At 51.0% G+C, this 16,419-nt stretch overlaps 1 protein-coding gene across 10 annotated transcripts in view; it reads right to left on the reverse strand.

Moving 5' to 3' along the window:
• The window catches only part of MYO9B (myosin IXB), an 87,320-nt gene that overhangs the window by 57,660 nt on the left and 13,241 nt on the right, over positions 1-16,419 (reverse strand). For all 10 annotated transcript variants that reach the window (XM_059696329.1, XM_059696330.1, XM_059696327.1 and 7 more), the window contains one exon: positions 15,160-16,054. In XM_059696329.1, the coding sequence (XP_059552312.1) occupies positions 15,160-15,999 (840 nt within the window). In that variant the 5' untranslated portion in view covers positions 16,000-16,054. The remainder of the gene's footprint in view (positions 1-15,159; positions 16,055-16,419) is intronic.

Raw genomic sequence — 16,419 nt, forward strand, 5'->3', positions numbered from 1 at the left:
CTGATTAACAAAACAGATCCAGAGACATAGAAGCATGGGACAGACTGTGGAATCTCAGAGGGAAGGCGGGGGCGTGTGGGTGGGTGGGAAGAGATCAACAAAAGAACTTGTATGCATGTATGCATCACCCATGGTCACAAACAATAGTGTGGTGAAGGCCCTGCGTGGGGGTGGGGGGCGCGGCTAGAAGAGATCAATGGGGGAGGGGGACATAGGTAATACTTTCAACAATAAAGATTAAAAAAAAAAAAAGTTTGAAAATCAAGTGGAGGCTGTGGGGGCTTATTAAAATACAGTCTTGGGTCCCCCACCAGACTTGTAGAATTTCTGGAAATGCCGAGAAATCTAAATTCTTAAACCAGAGATAGAGGAGGTTCTTGTGATTCCTGGAAGGGTGTAAACTATTGCTCTAAGGTGTATTATGGGTGTGAAGTCTCTTTGGGGAGAAATAATGCACAAGGATGTCTACTTACACCACTCCCTCCTTCTTGAGCATCTGAAGTAGGGGTCAAGATAGTCAAAGGCTGGGCAAGCGAAGAGCTTTGTTCTCGGCATACTTAGTTTAATCAGACGTTTTCCTAATGCTTAGCCCTGAGATGGGAAACTTTCGGACTCCAGGGCTTCACCAAGATCAGTTGCTTCCCACTTGCACCCCGATCCCAGGCAGGTCTAATCCCCATCTGCCGCGCAATGGCCTTGTTCTACCAAGCACAGTAAGGTGAAGGGTTGAGGGAGGAGAAACCAGGTCTCCATGATGATGCAGAAATAGGCACAGGAGAATAAATCATTGCTGAGAGCTTGCCTCTTGGCTTTGCCTCCTCCCAGCCCTGAGAAGCAAGGGTTTGCCGGCTCATTAGAGAGGCAGGGAAACTGAGCTCCCTGCAAGGGACTGCACTGCCTCCTAATGAGGGCCCAATCAGCAAACCGGTGCTCTGGACACCACCCCGGCCGCAGGACGCTATCACCTGTACACATCAGGAGGGCCTTGTGGCCAGAACGCAGCCAGCGGTAGAAAACATTTCAGAGGAAGAAGCAACAGGATATGGTGACAGCGAGGAAAGACCAAAGACGGCTGGAGATGGCGCTGGTGACTGAAATGGGGAAGCGGAGGAAGGCAAAGGTGCGTTAGGTTAGAGTTCAGTTTGCCATGACCTCACTGGCCTGAGATCTGCTTTACACACCTCACTGAGGCAGTGAGAGCTTGTCTAAGCTGGGTGTCCTCAAACCTGTTGAACAAATCAGGTTTGATGCCTTTTTTTTTTTTTTAAATAAACTTTTTAGATTTACAGGGAAGTTATAAGAATATTACAGCAAATGCCTATATAACCGACATTTAGTTTCTCCTGTTGTTAACATGATAATGGTGCATTTGTCACGACTTATAAACCACTACTGATTGATATGTTATTATTAACTAAGTCTACACTTTATTTATTTGAAAGTCCTCAGTTTTCTCCTAATGTCCTTGCTTTTGAGACCTTAACAGGTTTTTAATTTTTAAAATATTTTATTTATTTAATTGTAGAACCTCACACCCAAGGATATTTTTCCATTGATTTTTAGAAAGAGTGTAAGGGAAGGGGAGAGACTAAGGGAGAGAAACATCTATGTGAGAGAGACACACCGAATGGTTGCCTCCTGCACGTACCCCGACAAGGGAGGGGAATGGAGCCTATAACAGAGGTACATGCCCTGGACCAGTATCGAACCTGGGACCCTTCAGTCTGCGGTCCGACGCTCTATCCACCGACCCACACCTGCTAGGGCAAGTCCTTGGCAGTTTTGAGGACAGTCTGATATTTTGTAGGATGTCTGTCAATTTGGGTCTGTCTGATATTTCTTCCCACTGCCTGTTTTGTAAATGAAGTTTTATAGCACACAGCCCCACCCATTCACCACATACTGGTACAGTCTATGGCTGCTTTTGCTCTACAATGCCGAGTGAGTGAATAGAGAGCTGAGTGGCCCTAAAATCCAGAAATACTAATTATGTAGCTCTTAAGAGAAAGTTTGCATATCCCTGGGCTAAGCTACTCTGCAAGGGATTCAACTTAAAATGTTTAATATATACCTAAAGAGTGACCACTGCAAACCACTCTAGCTAACTTTATCCCTCATCTTTCTGTCTCTATTGATTTACGTTTTCTGGACCTTTCACATAGACGGGATCCTAGAATACATGACCCTCTGGCTTCTTTCATTCAAGGAGTAATCTCCACTGCAGCCACTCTGCTTTGAAAAGGGGCAGTAGGAGCAGCAACAGCCTGTTTGCCCTGTGGGTCACTCCATCTTCCTTGGGTCAGGGAGCCATGGCTGGTGCCCAGGAAGACCACTGGATCCAAAGCCATGTGATAACCCCAATCAACCGTTGGGGAAAGTGCCCCTAGCCACCTCTTTTTCGGGTGGATGCAATTTTCTGACTTTCTTTTTTTGCTGTGGTTAATCCTCACCCGAGGATATTTTTCCATTGATTTTTAGAGAGCGGAAGGGAAGGGGAGAAACACAGAGAGAAAAACATCAGTGTGAAAGAGACACATTGACTGGTTGCCTCCTGCACACGCCCTGACCAGGGCTGGGGATCGAGCCTGCAACCAAGGTACATGCCCTTGACCAGAATTGAACTCGGGACCCTTCAGTCTGTGGTCTGACACTCTATCCACTGAGCCAAACTGGTCAGGGCCAATTCTCTGACTTCCATTCTTTGCTTCTTTGGAGAGCCCCTCCCCAGTGTCCACCATTCTCCTGATGGGGCAGCCCTGGAACGGACATGGAAGCCTACCCACACATCGGAGGACTGCCCTGGGATCTCCACAAGGTGTCCCCCTCCCTTGGTGTCACTGTGACCTCATCTCAGCACTCACTCACTCAGCTGACACCCGGGGCTGCTGAGCTAGAAGAGCTTGCTGCAAGAAACAAATGGCCCCTGAACAACAAACGGCCCCTCAGAGCATAAGGGTAGAGTGGCAGGAGCCACACTGTGTGCTAGCTCTGCAGGCCACAGGACATTCCAGATTTCTCCCAGCAGGCCTCGGGGCAGGACTTAGCTAGATGACAAAGGCAAGAATATTCCAGACTAAGGGTATAGCACATGCACAAAAGCCCTGGGCAGGAGAGTCAGGAGGCAGAGCAGAGAGGTTGACTTGCTACAGGTCACACAGTATACTGGAAGCTGAGCTGGGCTGCCTGGTCCGACTCTGACTTCCTGGCAGGGGGCAGCTCTTGGCCCTGAGGTCCTGCAGGTGGTAAATTGCACTGGGAGGTGCAGGGTCACGTGCTGAGGGTAAAGAACCAGTCCGGGCATGTTGGCAGGATTGGAGCTCTCCCCTCAGGGGCTGTATGTGCTTGTCATCTCTCACCTCTCCCCACAATCTCACCGAGTAGCTCTGTCCGCGTTATGGGATCTACGTGGCTCCCTGTCCAGAGCCCTAGGCCAGATTGTCAACTGCACATCCTAAAGGCGCCTAAACTAGAGCAAGTTTCTCAACCTTGTCACCGCTGGCATTTTGGGCCTGGATCATTCTTTGCGGAGGGGGGTGCCCTGTGTATTATAGGATATTGATTAGCATTCTTGGCCTCTGCCCACTAGTTGCCAGTCTCCAGATGTTGCCAAACATCCCCAGGGGTAGAATTACCCCTGGCTGAGAACTGAGCCTTAGATTCAGTTAAAAGTGGCTTCTCTGGAGATCCCCATGTGGCCAGGAAGGGCTAAATGGGACTCTAAATTCTCAAAGGTTGCTGTGACTCACTCTGCCAAAAAGGGGTGATGATAACATCTAGTCTTTCCCCAGGAGCCTGCCCCACCTGACCACTGGCAAGTGGGGCCACTCTCTCCTCCACCCAGGAGCAGCTGGTCAGCAGCCACAAACCAGGGTCACAGGGCTGGGCAGGTGACTGTGAGCCTCAGACTTGGCCCCTTGGCCTTTCCCAAAGACAGGTCACCTCTGAAGGCCTCAGGTAACCAATATCTTGATGGGCAGCTGATTGACTGACACAGAAGAACACTTCAGAGGGCAGCCCCAGTGGCTCTGGGGACACTTCATCCTGGATAATAGCTAGGAAAGAAATGGGCTACCAGAGCCTGTGGTCGCTCAATGCCCGGCCATGTTCCTGCCTCAAACAGTGAGGCAGATACAGCCAATAGATAGACAGACTCCCCCTGGCCCAGCCCTGGTGTAACGAAGCGTCCAGAACATTTGGAAAGGGCAGTGGCTGTGGAAGGAATGTTCTGGGCCCAAGCAATGCTTCACCTTTTAATCAACTCTTCCTGCAAATTCCAAGGAGGCCTTTCTGGGTGCCTAAAATATACCCCATAATTTCACTCTTAGATGCAGCATTCCCAAAAATATAACTTCCCCCTTTGTCTAAAATAGCCTTAGATCACTGCAGAGTGTCAGGGCTCTGTGTTTTTGCACAGCAGGACAGAAAGGCAGCCTCAAAGCTCTGCAGGGCACAGGAGAGGCAGGAAGCGCTGTCGCCTTTTGGATGGCCACCTGTCCCTGGTTCTCTCAGAAGCCCTCGACACCCCAGTCCTCCATGTACTCCCCCACGGATACCCTCTCATCCTTCTGCACTCCCTCCCTCTCTGGTGCAACCCCGCTTTTCAGCTAGGCAGTCTCCCAGCAGTCTGTCGCGCTGTCTGTTCCCTACTTCTGATACAGGTGGCTCCTAAAGCTGCTCTCGGTTTTCTTCATTTTGCGACATCCTTGTGGTAAGACTGAAATACCCATGCCTACTAGTTTGTATTAGGCACTGGGGATGGGAATGCTGCCACGTCCACTGGGGGCCATGAGAAGCTTGTCCTCATGTCCTTTCTCTGGCTGAATAATTCCCCTCCTCCACCCAGTCCCACCCCCCAGCTGTGAGCTTCTGAACATCCTCATGGTCTTACGTCCAACACCCAAAATGCCGGCTTTCTTGGAGGGTGCCATGACTCTGGGCACACATTTCTGGCCTGGTCCTGTCAGCCCCAGTCCTGTTAGCATCAGCCTCTCCTAGCAGCTCATGGTGTCCTCATCCCGTTGTGCCCCCGGCAGACTAAGTTGCCCCATAGTAAGGATCCAGGTGGCCTCAGGGCCCAGGGTGCAGCTGAAAACCCTCAGAGGGCCTTCCATGAGGGTGCAAGATGGGGATGAGCTCCCACACAGTCCCTGCCACCGTCAGCCAGAGTTGTAAAAATTCTCTGTGCCTGTGGGACACAGCTAGTGAGTCCCACATAGGGCGAAAGGCGAAGCCCATCCTGTCAGGATCTTAGGGGACTTCTACACCCCAGTCCTTCTTTGCAGCCTGTCCAAAACTGCTTTAAGACCCTATGATCCTGATACCAATTCCAAGGACAGTTATTTCCTCCACACCAAGCAGTTCTCTGACACCAGCTGGGTGTCCTATAATTCAACCCAATTCTGATACTATCTACCTGGAGACAGGCTCAACCTCACAGGTAAGGGCTCAGCTCCACAAGACTGCCTCCCACATCCCCTCCAGGTGCCAGCTGCATGTCTAAGTTGTAAGCTGTGCTTCTGACCAACTGGCTATAAATTGAGGTTCCCATGACCCTCTCCTTGGATTCTGTTAACTTGCTGAAGCCCGGTGGACGAAAATTCATGCACTCGAGGGAGGGGGGTCCCTCAACCCAGCCGGTGCCCTCTAGCAGTCTGGGACCCTTCGGGGGATGTCCACCTGCCGGCTTAGGCCTGCTCCCCAAGGGATTGGGCCTAAGCTGGTAGTCAGACATCTCTCTGGGAGCTCTCAGGGGATGTCCGATTAACGGCTTAGGCCCGCCGTTAGTCAGACATCCTTAGCGCTGCCACGGAGACCGGAGAGGCTCCTGCCCCTGCCAGTGTGCTGGCCAGCCATGAGCTGGCTTCTGCCTGAGCGGTGCACCCCCTGTGGAAGCGCAATGACCACCAGGGGGCAGCTCCTGTATTGAGTGTCTGCCCCCTGGTGGTCAGTGCGCATCATAGCGAGTGGTCATTCCGCCATTAGGGTCAACTTGCATATTGCCCTTTTATTATATAGGATACAACGCAGTAAGAGCCAGATGGAAGAGATGCACAGGGCAAGGTATGGGGAAGGGGCAAGGAGCTTCCATGTCCTCTCTGGGCATGTCACCCTCCCAGAAGCTCCACGTGTTCACCAAGACAGGAGCTCTCTGAACTCCCTCCTTTGGGTTTTTATGGAGGCTCCATTACATAGGCATGATTGTTTAAATCACTGGCTATAGGCTAGTGAATCTATCTCTAGTCTCTCTGCCCTTCCCCCAGGTCAGGACGAAAATTCCAGCCCTCTAATCAGATGGCTGGTTCTCCTGAGAACTAGTCCCCATCCTTAGGTACTTTCCAAGTCACCAATAACAAAACGGAAGACCTCTTTCTCATTCTCTTTAGTTAGGAAATTCTAAGGGTATTAGGAGCTCTGTGCCAGGAATAGGACCCTGAAAACCCCCCAAGTGTTTCTTATTATAAAGCACAAAATCACAGACTGTCGTAGGTAGATGTCTGCAAAAGGATTTGATGTGGTGATACAAGTCACCTGAAATGAAGATGGAAATCTTTTCCTTACATTTAGGAAGGTAGAGTTCAGCAGATGAGAAGAATGACTGTGGAATGATCTAGAACAGCGGTCGCCAACCAGTGGTCTGAGGACCACTGGTGGTCCATGAGGTCCGAAAGGTTGGCGACCGCGATCTAGAATGTTCTATGGGTACTATAGGTATAAGGGCTCAGTAAACCTTTCCTGCAAAGAGCCAAGTGGTAAATATTTTCAGCTTTGCTTTCAGATATGGTGTCTGTCACACTGCTCTGCTTTGCTTCTGTGGCCTGAAAGCAGCCACACACTATTATGTAAATGAGTGGGCATGGGTGGGGGCCAATAAAACTATTGAAACAGGTCAGAAAATATGTAAATGAAGGTGTGTCTGTATGCCAATAAAACTTTATTTACAGAAACAGGCAGATTTAACCTGTGGGCTGTAATTTGTCAATTCCTGGTATGCACAAAAGGAAATTAAACCTCAAATAAGTGCAGTGGATAACCATGCGTGCTCCCCTGCAGCAAAAACCACCACAGCAGCCCTGGTTTGTTTCCTGTTGGGGAGATGCTTATAGGAGAGCAGCTGAACCATAGCCAACACCTGGCATTAGGTTCAGAAAGTCACCCCAAAAGAACAGGGATGGAGGGGTGATAAAATCCCAGTGCAAAGAAACCAGTGCTAACTGCATCAAAAAAACCACCAAAAGTGCTTTCATTACATTTGTCTGCAAGAAACCCCACAGGGTGCGTATGACTTTTCAGCTCTAGGGGTCCTCAAATCAGCCACTGCATTTTTGGGCATTGATGAGCAGCTTTAAAAAAAAAAATATATATATATATATTTAAAATATATATATATATATATATATATATATATATAAATAAATAAATATATATATAAAATAAAATATATATAAAATATATATATATGTATATATTCTATTGATTTCAGAGAAGCAGAGAGAGGGAGAGAGATGGAAACATCATTGAAGAGAGCATCATTGGTCGGCGCTCAACCACTGAGCCACACCAGCGGGCAATGAGCAATTTTTAAAATAATATTTTAAGAAGTTGTTCAGTTCTCCTGGAAGACCAAACTCGGATGGAAAAGCCGACCCTTACACCGAAGCATGCTTTATCAGTGATGGGTAGCAAAGACACCAGGACATTTCTGGTTGTGGGTGGTCAGTAACTATTCTCTTGGCTGTGGCTGGCCTGGAGGTGGGGATGGGGGAGTAGACACCACCAGTCACCTCTTCCAGAGATGAATGAGAACACTAGCCGGGATCGTTCCCTGGCTCGACGGCCTCCATGAGATGGAAGAGATGGCACTAAATACAGTTGGGTTGATGTGTAACAATAGCAAAATATTACTGAAAAAGAAATTGAAACTATTAAGGTATAGAACACGGAACATCTGTTCAACTGAAATCAGTCTTTGCATGCAGTTGGCCTGAAATTTATTCTCAACTGGTGTGCTCTGCCACTCCAGAGACACTTAGTGATGTCTGGAGACATTTTTGGTTGTCACAACTGGGGAAGGAGGTGCTACTGGCCCCTGATAGTTAGAGGCCAGGGCTGCTGCTCAATACCCTAGAGTGCACAGGACACCCCACCCAGGAGGAAGGATCCATCGGCACCCAGACGTTGGTGGCCTTTGTCCTTGTGTGTTTCTGTCTGTGAGGCCTTACGTCGACATAAGGCCTTAATTACCTTCCGTTCTCTGTGCCATTTGCCTGCCCCTGCCCCAGGGTTCCAGCCTTAGCACCTACCTCCTTGGGGCTGCTCTGTCAACCCAAAGCCCCCCAAACATCCTCGGGAGGCCACCCTGGGGACAGAACCAGCCAGAGATTCTATTCTTTACACTCTGTAGCTATTCAGGTGGGGCCCATCTCCCTTATGGGCTTTCCATAGCCCATCTCCAGGACACAGGCTTCTTCTCCCATCCCTGCACCACCATATTTCCCTATACCAGTGATGGCGAACCTATGACACGTGTGTCAGAGGTGACATGCGAACTCATATTTTTGGTTGATTTTTCTTTGTTAAATGGCATTTAAATATATAAAATAAATATCAAAAATATACATCTTTGTGTTACTATGGTTGCAAATATCAAAACATTTCTATATGTGACACGGCACCAGAGTTAAGTTAGGGTTTTCAAAATGCTGACAGGCCGAGCTCAAAAGGTTCGCCATCACTGCCCTATACTGTCCATTTTTCTAGGATCCCATCCTGGGCTCTCACTCTCCCTCCCACGCTGATGGGTGACACGATGTTGTACTGATCTCCCAGCCAGCCAGAGCCTTGACCACGGGCCAGGGGCTGGGGGCTGACTTCTGAGAGCTCTAAGAAGCAGATCAGCGGTGACGAGGCTGGGGGAGAGGAAATGGGGAGTGGCTGCTAATGGGGTTTCCTTTTCGGGGTGATGCAAATGTTTTGGAATTAGATAGAGGTGCTTGTTGAATAACATAATAAATGTGCTCAAAAATACTGAATTATTCACTTGAAATGGATGGATTATATCTCAGAAAGGGTCTTAAATAAAAACCCTAATTGCAGAGGCATGCCTCCTCATTCCAGAACCTTCCATCTCTGTCCTCCTGGCTGAGTGTCTTTGCCTATGCACTCCCAACACTGGGTAGTGACTGACCTATCAGTGCCCTGTGGAGAGAAGGATATGGTCTGGGTAGGTGTCCATGAGGACATGGGTCAAGGTGGATGATGACATGTGGTTCTGTGTGACCTGCCTAGGCTGGTGCCCTGGTGCTGACAGAGGGTAGTGGGAACAGCAGCTGGGCAGGTGGAAGACGGCTGAGGGCAGTCTGGGGTCATGTGATACTGGGTCTGTGGGGCCCTAAGAAGGGGTTTGGTGCTCAGGACCAGGTTGGCACAGATGCCAGTTCTAGAACAGGCTCCTTTGGGGCCCCACAGGCAGATTGGAGGCAGCAGCAAGTTCCAGGAATCCCCTGGGTCCTATGTCTCGCTATCTTGGGTCACCAGTCTCCTATGAGTATGCTGAGCAGATTGGGGCGTCACTGTTTCTCAGCTTCCTCTCTCTGTGTGGGCCAGGGCACAGCGGCTACACGAAGGCCTGAACCCTGGCACACAGTCGCCTCTGGCCGCTTGGGAAAGCAGCTTGACCAGCAAGGATCCTCATTTCATTTCTGCTTTCGAAATTAAAACCCTATGTGCATTTGCTAATGTCGGTGGCGTTGTTACAGTTCAGGAAAGACAAAGAGAACCGAGGCCTTAAGCCCTCCATGCTAAGCCTTGATGGTGAGGTCTGTGGCCAAGGAGGAGGCACAGGTCCTGGCAGTATTTTGTGGTTGGTCCAGTGGCCAATGCTATGGGCTGCTGCATCTGGAGGGGCGAGTCTCCCTGAGAAAGACCCCAGACTGCTCAAGGCCCTAGTGAGTCTGCCATCTGCACCTTCAGTCTTCCTGAGCTCAGGCAAGTCCCACATACATGTCGTGTTTGGGAAGGGAGGGCGGTTCAGAGGGCAGGCTGTAGCTGAGCACGGTCAAGTGACACCGTGTGAAACTGTGACAGTAGCAGTTAAGTGCAGCAGGCGACGAATCAGCTGATTGGAACTGGCTTTCCACAGTGCCCCCTTCCTGTTTTCTGGTCAGAATTGCACAGTGAGACTGCAACCCGCGTCCGGGGGATGGGGGTGGGGGCTACAGCAGGGAGGTGGCGCCTGGTGACACTCAAACCTCAAAACAACTCAACTTCTCCTTTTGTAGAGCTGTAAAAAGTACCAGACACGGCCAGTGGTGCCGATCTTTGGCCAAGGTGAGGAGGGAATCCTTCATGGGGATGCAGGGAGATACCATGAACTCAGGCTCATCTCCAGCTGGCTTTGAACCCTGGTCCAGCTATGGCTGCCTGCTGTGTGGCCAGGAGAACCCAGACTAGAGTGGGTTGAGTTGTGTCTCCCTGCCCCCATGTCCCAAATATGTCCAAGTCCTCATCCCAGGAGCCTGTGAATGGGTCCTTATTTGCACAAAGGGTAAGGATCTAAAGGTGAGCTCATCCTGGATTTAGAGTGGGCCCTAAATCCAATGACAGTGTCTTCATAAGAGAATGGAGAGTAGAGACATAGAGACACATGGGGAGAAAGCACGTGGCGATGTAGGAGGAGACTACAGTGATGCGGCCACAAGCCAAGTAATGCCAAAGGGCTGCTGGAAGCTCCCAGAAGTCGGGAGAGAGGCCTGGCTCTGCTCTTCCTCAGAGCCTCCAGAAGCCAACCTGCCCACGCCTTGACTCCAGACTCCTGTTGTCTTAAGCTCCCCAGTTGGTGGTACTTTATAATGGCAGCCCCGGACACTTGCATCCTAGCGTGCCTCTCTGCAGCTCTGTTTTCTCATCTTTAAAACAAGCAGAGCTGTTTCGAGGGCTCAGGGAGATGACAGATGGAAACTGTGGCACCTGAAGCTTGAGACCCAAGTGGGTCCCGAAGGCCGATAACCAATTATTCCTGTTATTAGAAAGTGCCTGTTGGATTAGCACAGGAGGGCTGGGACTTACTTATGGACAAAATGGTTGGCACCTGAAAGAAACAGTGACTGGGTCTCGTGGGATCCCAAGCTGTGACTCTAGACAGCTGTTTTCACCCGAGGAAGACTCTGCCCCCCAGGAGACACTTAGTGATGTCTGGGTACATTTTTGGTTGTCGTAACTTGGGGAGAGGTTGCTTTTGGAACTTGGTGGGTAGAGGCCAGGGCTGCTGCTCAACACCCTGCAGTGCACAGATGTCCCCCACAGAGAATGACCTGGTTCCAGACACTAGTGGTGCCTCAACTGGGAACCCCAGCTCTAAATTAAAATAACCTTCTCCCTTTCCAAAAGGTCGCCCCAGGAAGCATGTTTATGGCCCCGATGTGGATTTGGCTGAAGCCAGTTTTGGAAGCTGGTGCGGGCACCGCCCTCCAGCAGAGCACCGCCCTCCAGCAGATTCTAACTGCTGGGGAAACTTGGCTGTGCTGGCTCTTGCTGAGGCCCGAGGGAGGCAGCCAGGTCAGAGGCATCTGACTCATAGGGTGCAGATGCCTGCCACAGAGGGTGACTAACGGCACTCCAAGAATGTGCCAAGATCCCTTGAGGCAACTGCAGGGGGAGGAGCAAGGATGCTGATGCGAGACACTGAGGGCCTCCAGGCTGACTGCTGAGCCAGGCGGCCCTCAGGGGAGAAGGCCTCAGACACTGCCAGCTGTCACTCAGTGGGGGCTGTTCTGGACACGTCCCCCAAAGTCACGTCCATGTCCTGATCTAGAACCTGTAAACATGGCCTTATTTGGAAATGGGGTTGTTGCTGATGTAATTAGAATGAGGTCATCCTGTGTTAGGGTGGGCCCTAAATCCAATGACTAGTGTCTTTACAAGAAGAGAAGGCGATGTGACGATAGAGGCAGAGATTGGGGTGATGCAGCCACAAGCCAAGGAATGCCTGGAGCCACCAGAAGCTGGAAGAGACAAGGATGGGTCCTCCCCTAGAGCCTTTGGAGGGAGCGTGGCCCTGCCAACACCTGCATTTCAGACTTCTGGCCTTCAGAGCTGTGAGAAAATAGAGTCGGCCCTCTGAATCTATGGGGTTTGCACCTGTAGATTCAACTAACCGAGGATCAAAAATATTCGGGGGAAAGAATTCCAAAAATTTCCCAAAAGCAAAACCTGAATTTGCCAGGTACTGAGCACTATGCTGAATCTACGTGAATGAAGTGATATACAGGCATCCCCGGCTGTAGCCTCTGTGTAAATATAGGCTATCTGCAGTTACTGTGCCATTTTATAGACGGAACTTGAGCATCTGAGAACTTTGGTGATTCCAGGGGTCCTAGAACCAGTCCCCTATGGATACTGAGGGACAACTTTAAAGTCCTGTTGCTTGAAGCTCCCCGTCTGTGGTAGTTGGTTATGGCAGCCACAGGAACCTCCTCCAGGTGCCCTGGATGGTCCTTAGCTAGAAGAGGAAACTACACCTGATGTCAATCCTGCCTCCTCACCATGTCAGGTTGATACCTCAGGGCTCAGCGTCCTCACCAAGCATGGGCACACCCACCTGCCTGCCTGGTTCCACGAGGGGTGAATGACCACTTGGCAAAATGCTCCACTTGGTAAACACTGGGTCTGCCCTCTCATTGATGTTCTTAATTTCTAACGTCATTGACAGCCTGCAGCATTTCAGTCAGGACTCTGATTGGTGCCAGGAGCTAATGCACTGGCCTAGAGCACATGCCACGGCTCCTGATACTTGTTGGGAGGGCGGTGGGGCCACTGGCTTCACCACAGCTGAGTTTCAGAGCTGGGATGGAGCCAAAATTGAACCTGGGACAACCTCCTTAGCTCCCATGTCACACAGGGCCGTCCCTGCGGCCCACAAGGCCATGAGTGATTTCCCTGTCACCTCTCTGTCCCCACTGCCTCCCACTCACCCCACTCCTGGGCCCTTGCCTTTCCTCCAACACACCAGGCACAGTCCAGCCTCCCGGCCTTTGCACTGGCTGTGCCTCCTCCTGTATGGATCCCCCTCTTTGCAGGTAGGTCCAGCTCAGCAGCACATCTTACCTCCTACCCCCTCAATCCTTCTTCCTTGGGCCTGCTGGCTTCTTATTGGCTCCTAGCTCTGCCTGCCTTCTCATCATTGAGGCGACAGTTCTCCTCAGGCAGCCTTTGTGTCCACTGTGGCCACCACATAGCCCAGTGCCTAGAACAGTGCCTGGCACATGGCAGACATGTGTGCGAAATATTTGTAGAATGAATGAGTGATCAGAATAGAGGAGGGAACATACACAGAGTACACAGCATTAAAGAAAAAAGTGTTCATTCTGCAGCTGGGTTACTCAGTAATTTTTAAAACATTTACACAAAAAATAATAATCTTTACATTACATATATAGGAGAAGACAGAAACAGGCTATCCATGTAGGCATAGGGCCAGGCCATACAGCCATTTCCAATGAATTTCTTGCTGATGATCTCAGAGATCAACAGGGAGGAAGAGGAACTGAAATGCATTCAGCAGGCGCAGTCTAGATGTGATTTCAGTGAATTTGCACAGCAGCCCGAGGTAGCTGCTTTAGGCCCTCAGCTTGGGGGGAATGGCAGAAGCTGGAGGTCAACACTCCAAGGTAGGCAAGGCTACTGCACCCTCAAAGAGGGGGGTCTAGATGGACAGGTTATGGCACATCCAGATTGTGAGGTGTTAATTGGCAAATGAAGTCTCAAGCCAGGAATCTTACACGCATATCGCTGAGTGGAGGAAACTAATCTGGAAAAGGCAAAATGATGGAGATAGTGAAAGATCAGTGGTTGCCAGGAGTTTGAGGGGGAGAGGGATGATCAGGCGGAGCATGGGGTTTTTTTAGGGCAGGAGAACTACTCTGTATGATACTATAACAGTGGATAAGTAACACTGTACATATGTCCCAATCCACAGAATGCACAGCACAGAGTGAACCCTAAAGTAAACTGTGGACTTCAGGGATCTCTTGTACTCCCTGCTCATTATTGCTATAAATCTAAAACTGCTCTAAGAAACACAATAATTTATATTATAATGGATAAAATTAAATCCTTAAGATTAAAATTATTTATATAATAATTATTTATTGTAAAATCTTTTTTAAAGAAGAAAGAGTCCTAGATGCCAAACCCAGAGCCACACAAACTCTGGGCCACACAATGCCCGGGCCCTCCCCGGCGATGACGGTTGGGCCATGTTCTGAAATGTGAATGCCTCTTGTCTCAAGAACCCGAGAGTGAGGAACAGTGCATAGTCATTTCTGCTGCCCCTGCATCCAGAGGGCTTACCCACAGCAACACATCGATGGCTTTCACGGGGTTTGGCCATGGGATACTGGACAGAGGGCCGAGAGGGATTCCGCCCCCACTGACCATACAATGCTGCCCGGTGGCCCTCTCCTCGCCTCACTGTCCCTCGGCCCCCAGGCCTGCACTACGCCTTGATGGCTTTCTTCCACGCCACAGCCCCACTGGAAACCCTCCATCACGAACTGCTCGGTTTGGACATGCCATCCTTTTATTTCTGGGACCTGGAGTACAGATTGCTGCCTCCCAGACGTCAACAGCGAATATCAGGCCTTTTTTTCCCCCCTACCTTCTGATGTTTTGACATCTGGGGCCTACCTGACCCTGGAGGGATTGCCCCTCCTCGGGTTAGCCAATACCTAGAGAGGGCAAAGGTCTTGCCTGTGAGCATATCTCCCATATGCAAACCCACCCAGTCAGAGCCCACACTCCTACCACCTCTCCTATCAAGCTTTCACAGTCAGGACCACTATCCACCTGCCCTGATCACCCAGTGCCAGATACCAGACAACCTGGGCAGCCCCTATGTCCAAGAGCCCTCAAATGATTGAAACCAGCCAATCCTAAACCTGCTCACCCTGCCTCACCCATCCCTTCCCATGAAAATCACAATAGGGACTCTTGTCCATGATTCCCCCTCACACCTGCCTATTCCTGACCAGCCCTGGTGCCTCCTCGTGTGGCCCTGTTTCTAGCAAAGCTCCTGTTTCTAGGGAACCGTGCGTATAACAAACTATCTTCTCGCAATAATAAAACCCCCATGTTAAGGCCCCTTCTGACGCCTGCCCTGCTCACCTCTAGCACGGGGCCGGCGCCCAGGATGGTCCTCTCAACACCACTGGCGTAGCCCTTCTGACTCAGGGCGGTGAGGCAGTGGATCAGGAAGTTGGTGGTCTGTGTCTTGCCTGAGCCGCTCTCACCCGAGATCACAATGCACTGGTTGACACGTTTCCGGAGCATGGCGTAGTAGGCCACGTCGGCCAGCGCGAACACGTGTGGCTCTAGCTTGCCCAGCTGCTGGTTCTCGTACATCTTCACGTACTTGGGGTTGTAGATGGGGAGGAACTTGAAAGGGTTGACAGCCACAAGGATGCTTCCCGCATACGTGTAGATCTTCTGCTGTAGGAAGCGGTGCTTGAGGTTCTTCAGGAGGTTAGCCTCGGTCAGCTCAGGGAGGTTGCACAGGTCATCAAAGTCCGCCTGCTGCCTGGGCAGGAGGCCGCGCTCCACCAGGCGCCGGGCAGCTGTGGCCTGGGCCATCAGCTGCATATGTACATATTTGATGGCCCCATCTGAGTCACGCTCTTGCAGCAGGAAGTAGTAACCATCTTCCTGCGGGTGCTCGTCCTGTGCCCGTCGAGGCCACAGCAACACGCGGTGTACAGGCGAGTCGTTGGCGTCCAGCACCCACTCCTCCCCGCCTGTCTCCTTGACCTCCACCAGCACATAGCGCTTGGTTCCATCTAGCCGCAGGCTGGTGACAGCGTCCTGAATGACGTCGGACGTAGTGCTGTCCTTGGTGGCTGTCACACAGCACGGGGCCTGGCTCTCGCTGGTGGCCAGCTGTGGGTAGATATGCAGGTGATAGGCCGCCTGCCTCTGGCAGCCGGAGCTGCCTGCCTCGTTCACACTCATCTTGCCAGCCGCCTGGCTTCAGCATGCCTCCCAGGCTCAGGGCACGCTTCTGGAGCTGAAAGGGAGGGGGCAGCACCGTCAGTACGGTAGTTGTGGTAGGAAACACTGACGCCCACCCTAGACAAACAGCCCCTGAATACCCTGCCAGATAGGGCTCTCCCGAAAAGCCAACAAGTGGTGAGAGCCTCTGTCTGTCCTTAAAGGTGACCTCTGTGACTCTTGCAGAGTGACAGCACCAGACCCCCTCCTCTCCAAGATCAAGCCCTTCCCCTGGAGTTTACACCATCCTAACCCCCATCCCTCCTCACCCAGGGTCAGCCCATGACCCTGCAAGCCCTATCATCACAGTCATGTCTCAGCTAAGCCTTTCCCAGTCCACATCCTTCCTGGCTTTTCCTCTTGGACAAAATCTCCCCGCCA

This window comes from Myotis daubentonii, chromosome 5, assembly GCF_963259705.1.
Source record: "Myotis daubentonii chromosome 5, mMyoDau2.1, whole genome shotgun sequence".
In the NCBI taxonomy this organism is placed as follows: Eukaryota; Metazoa; Chordata; class Mammalia; order Chiroptera; family Vespertilionidae; genus Myotis; species Myotis daubentonii.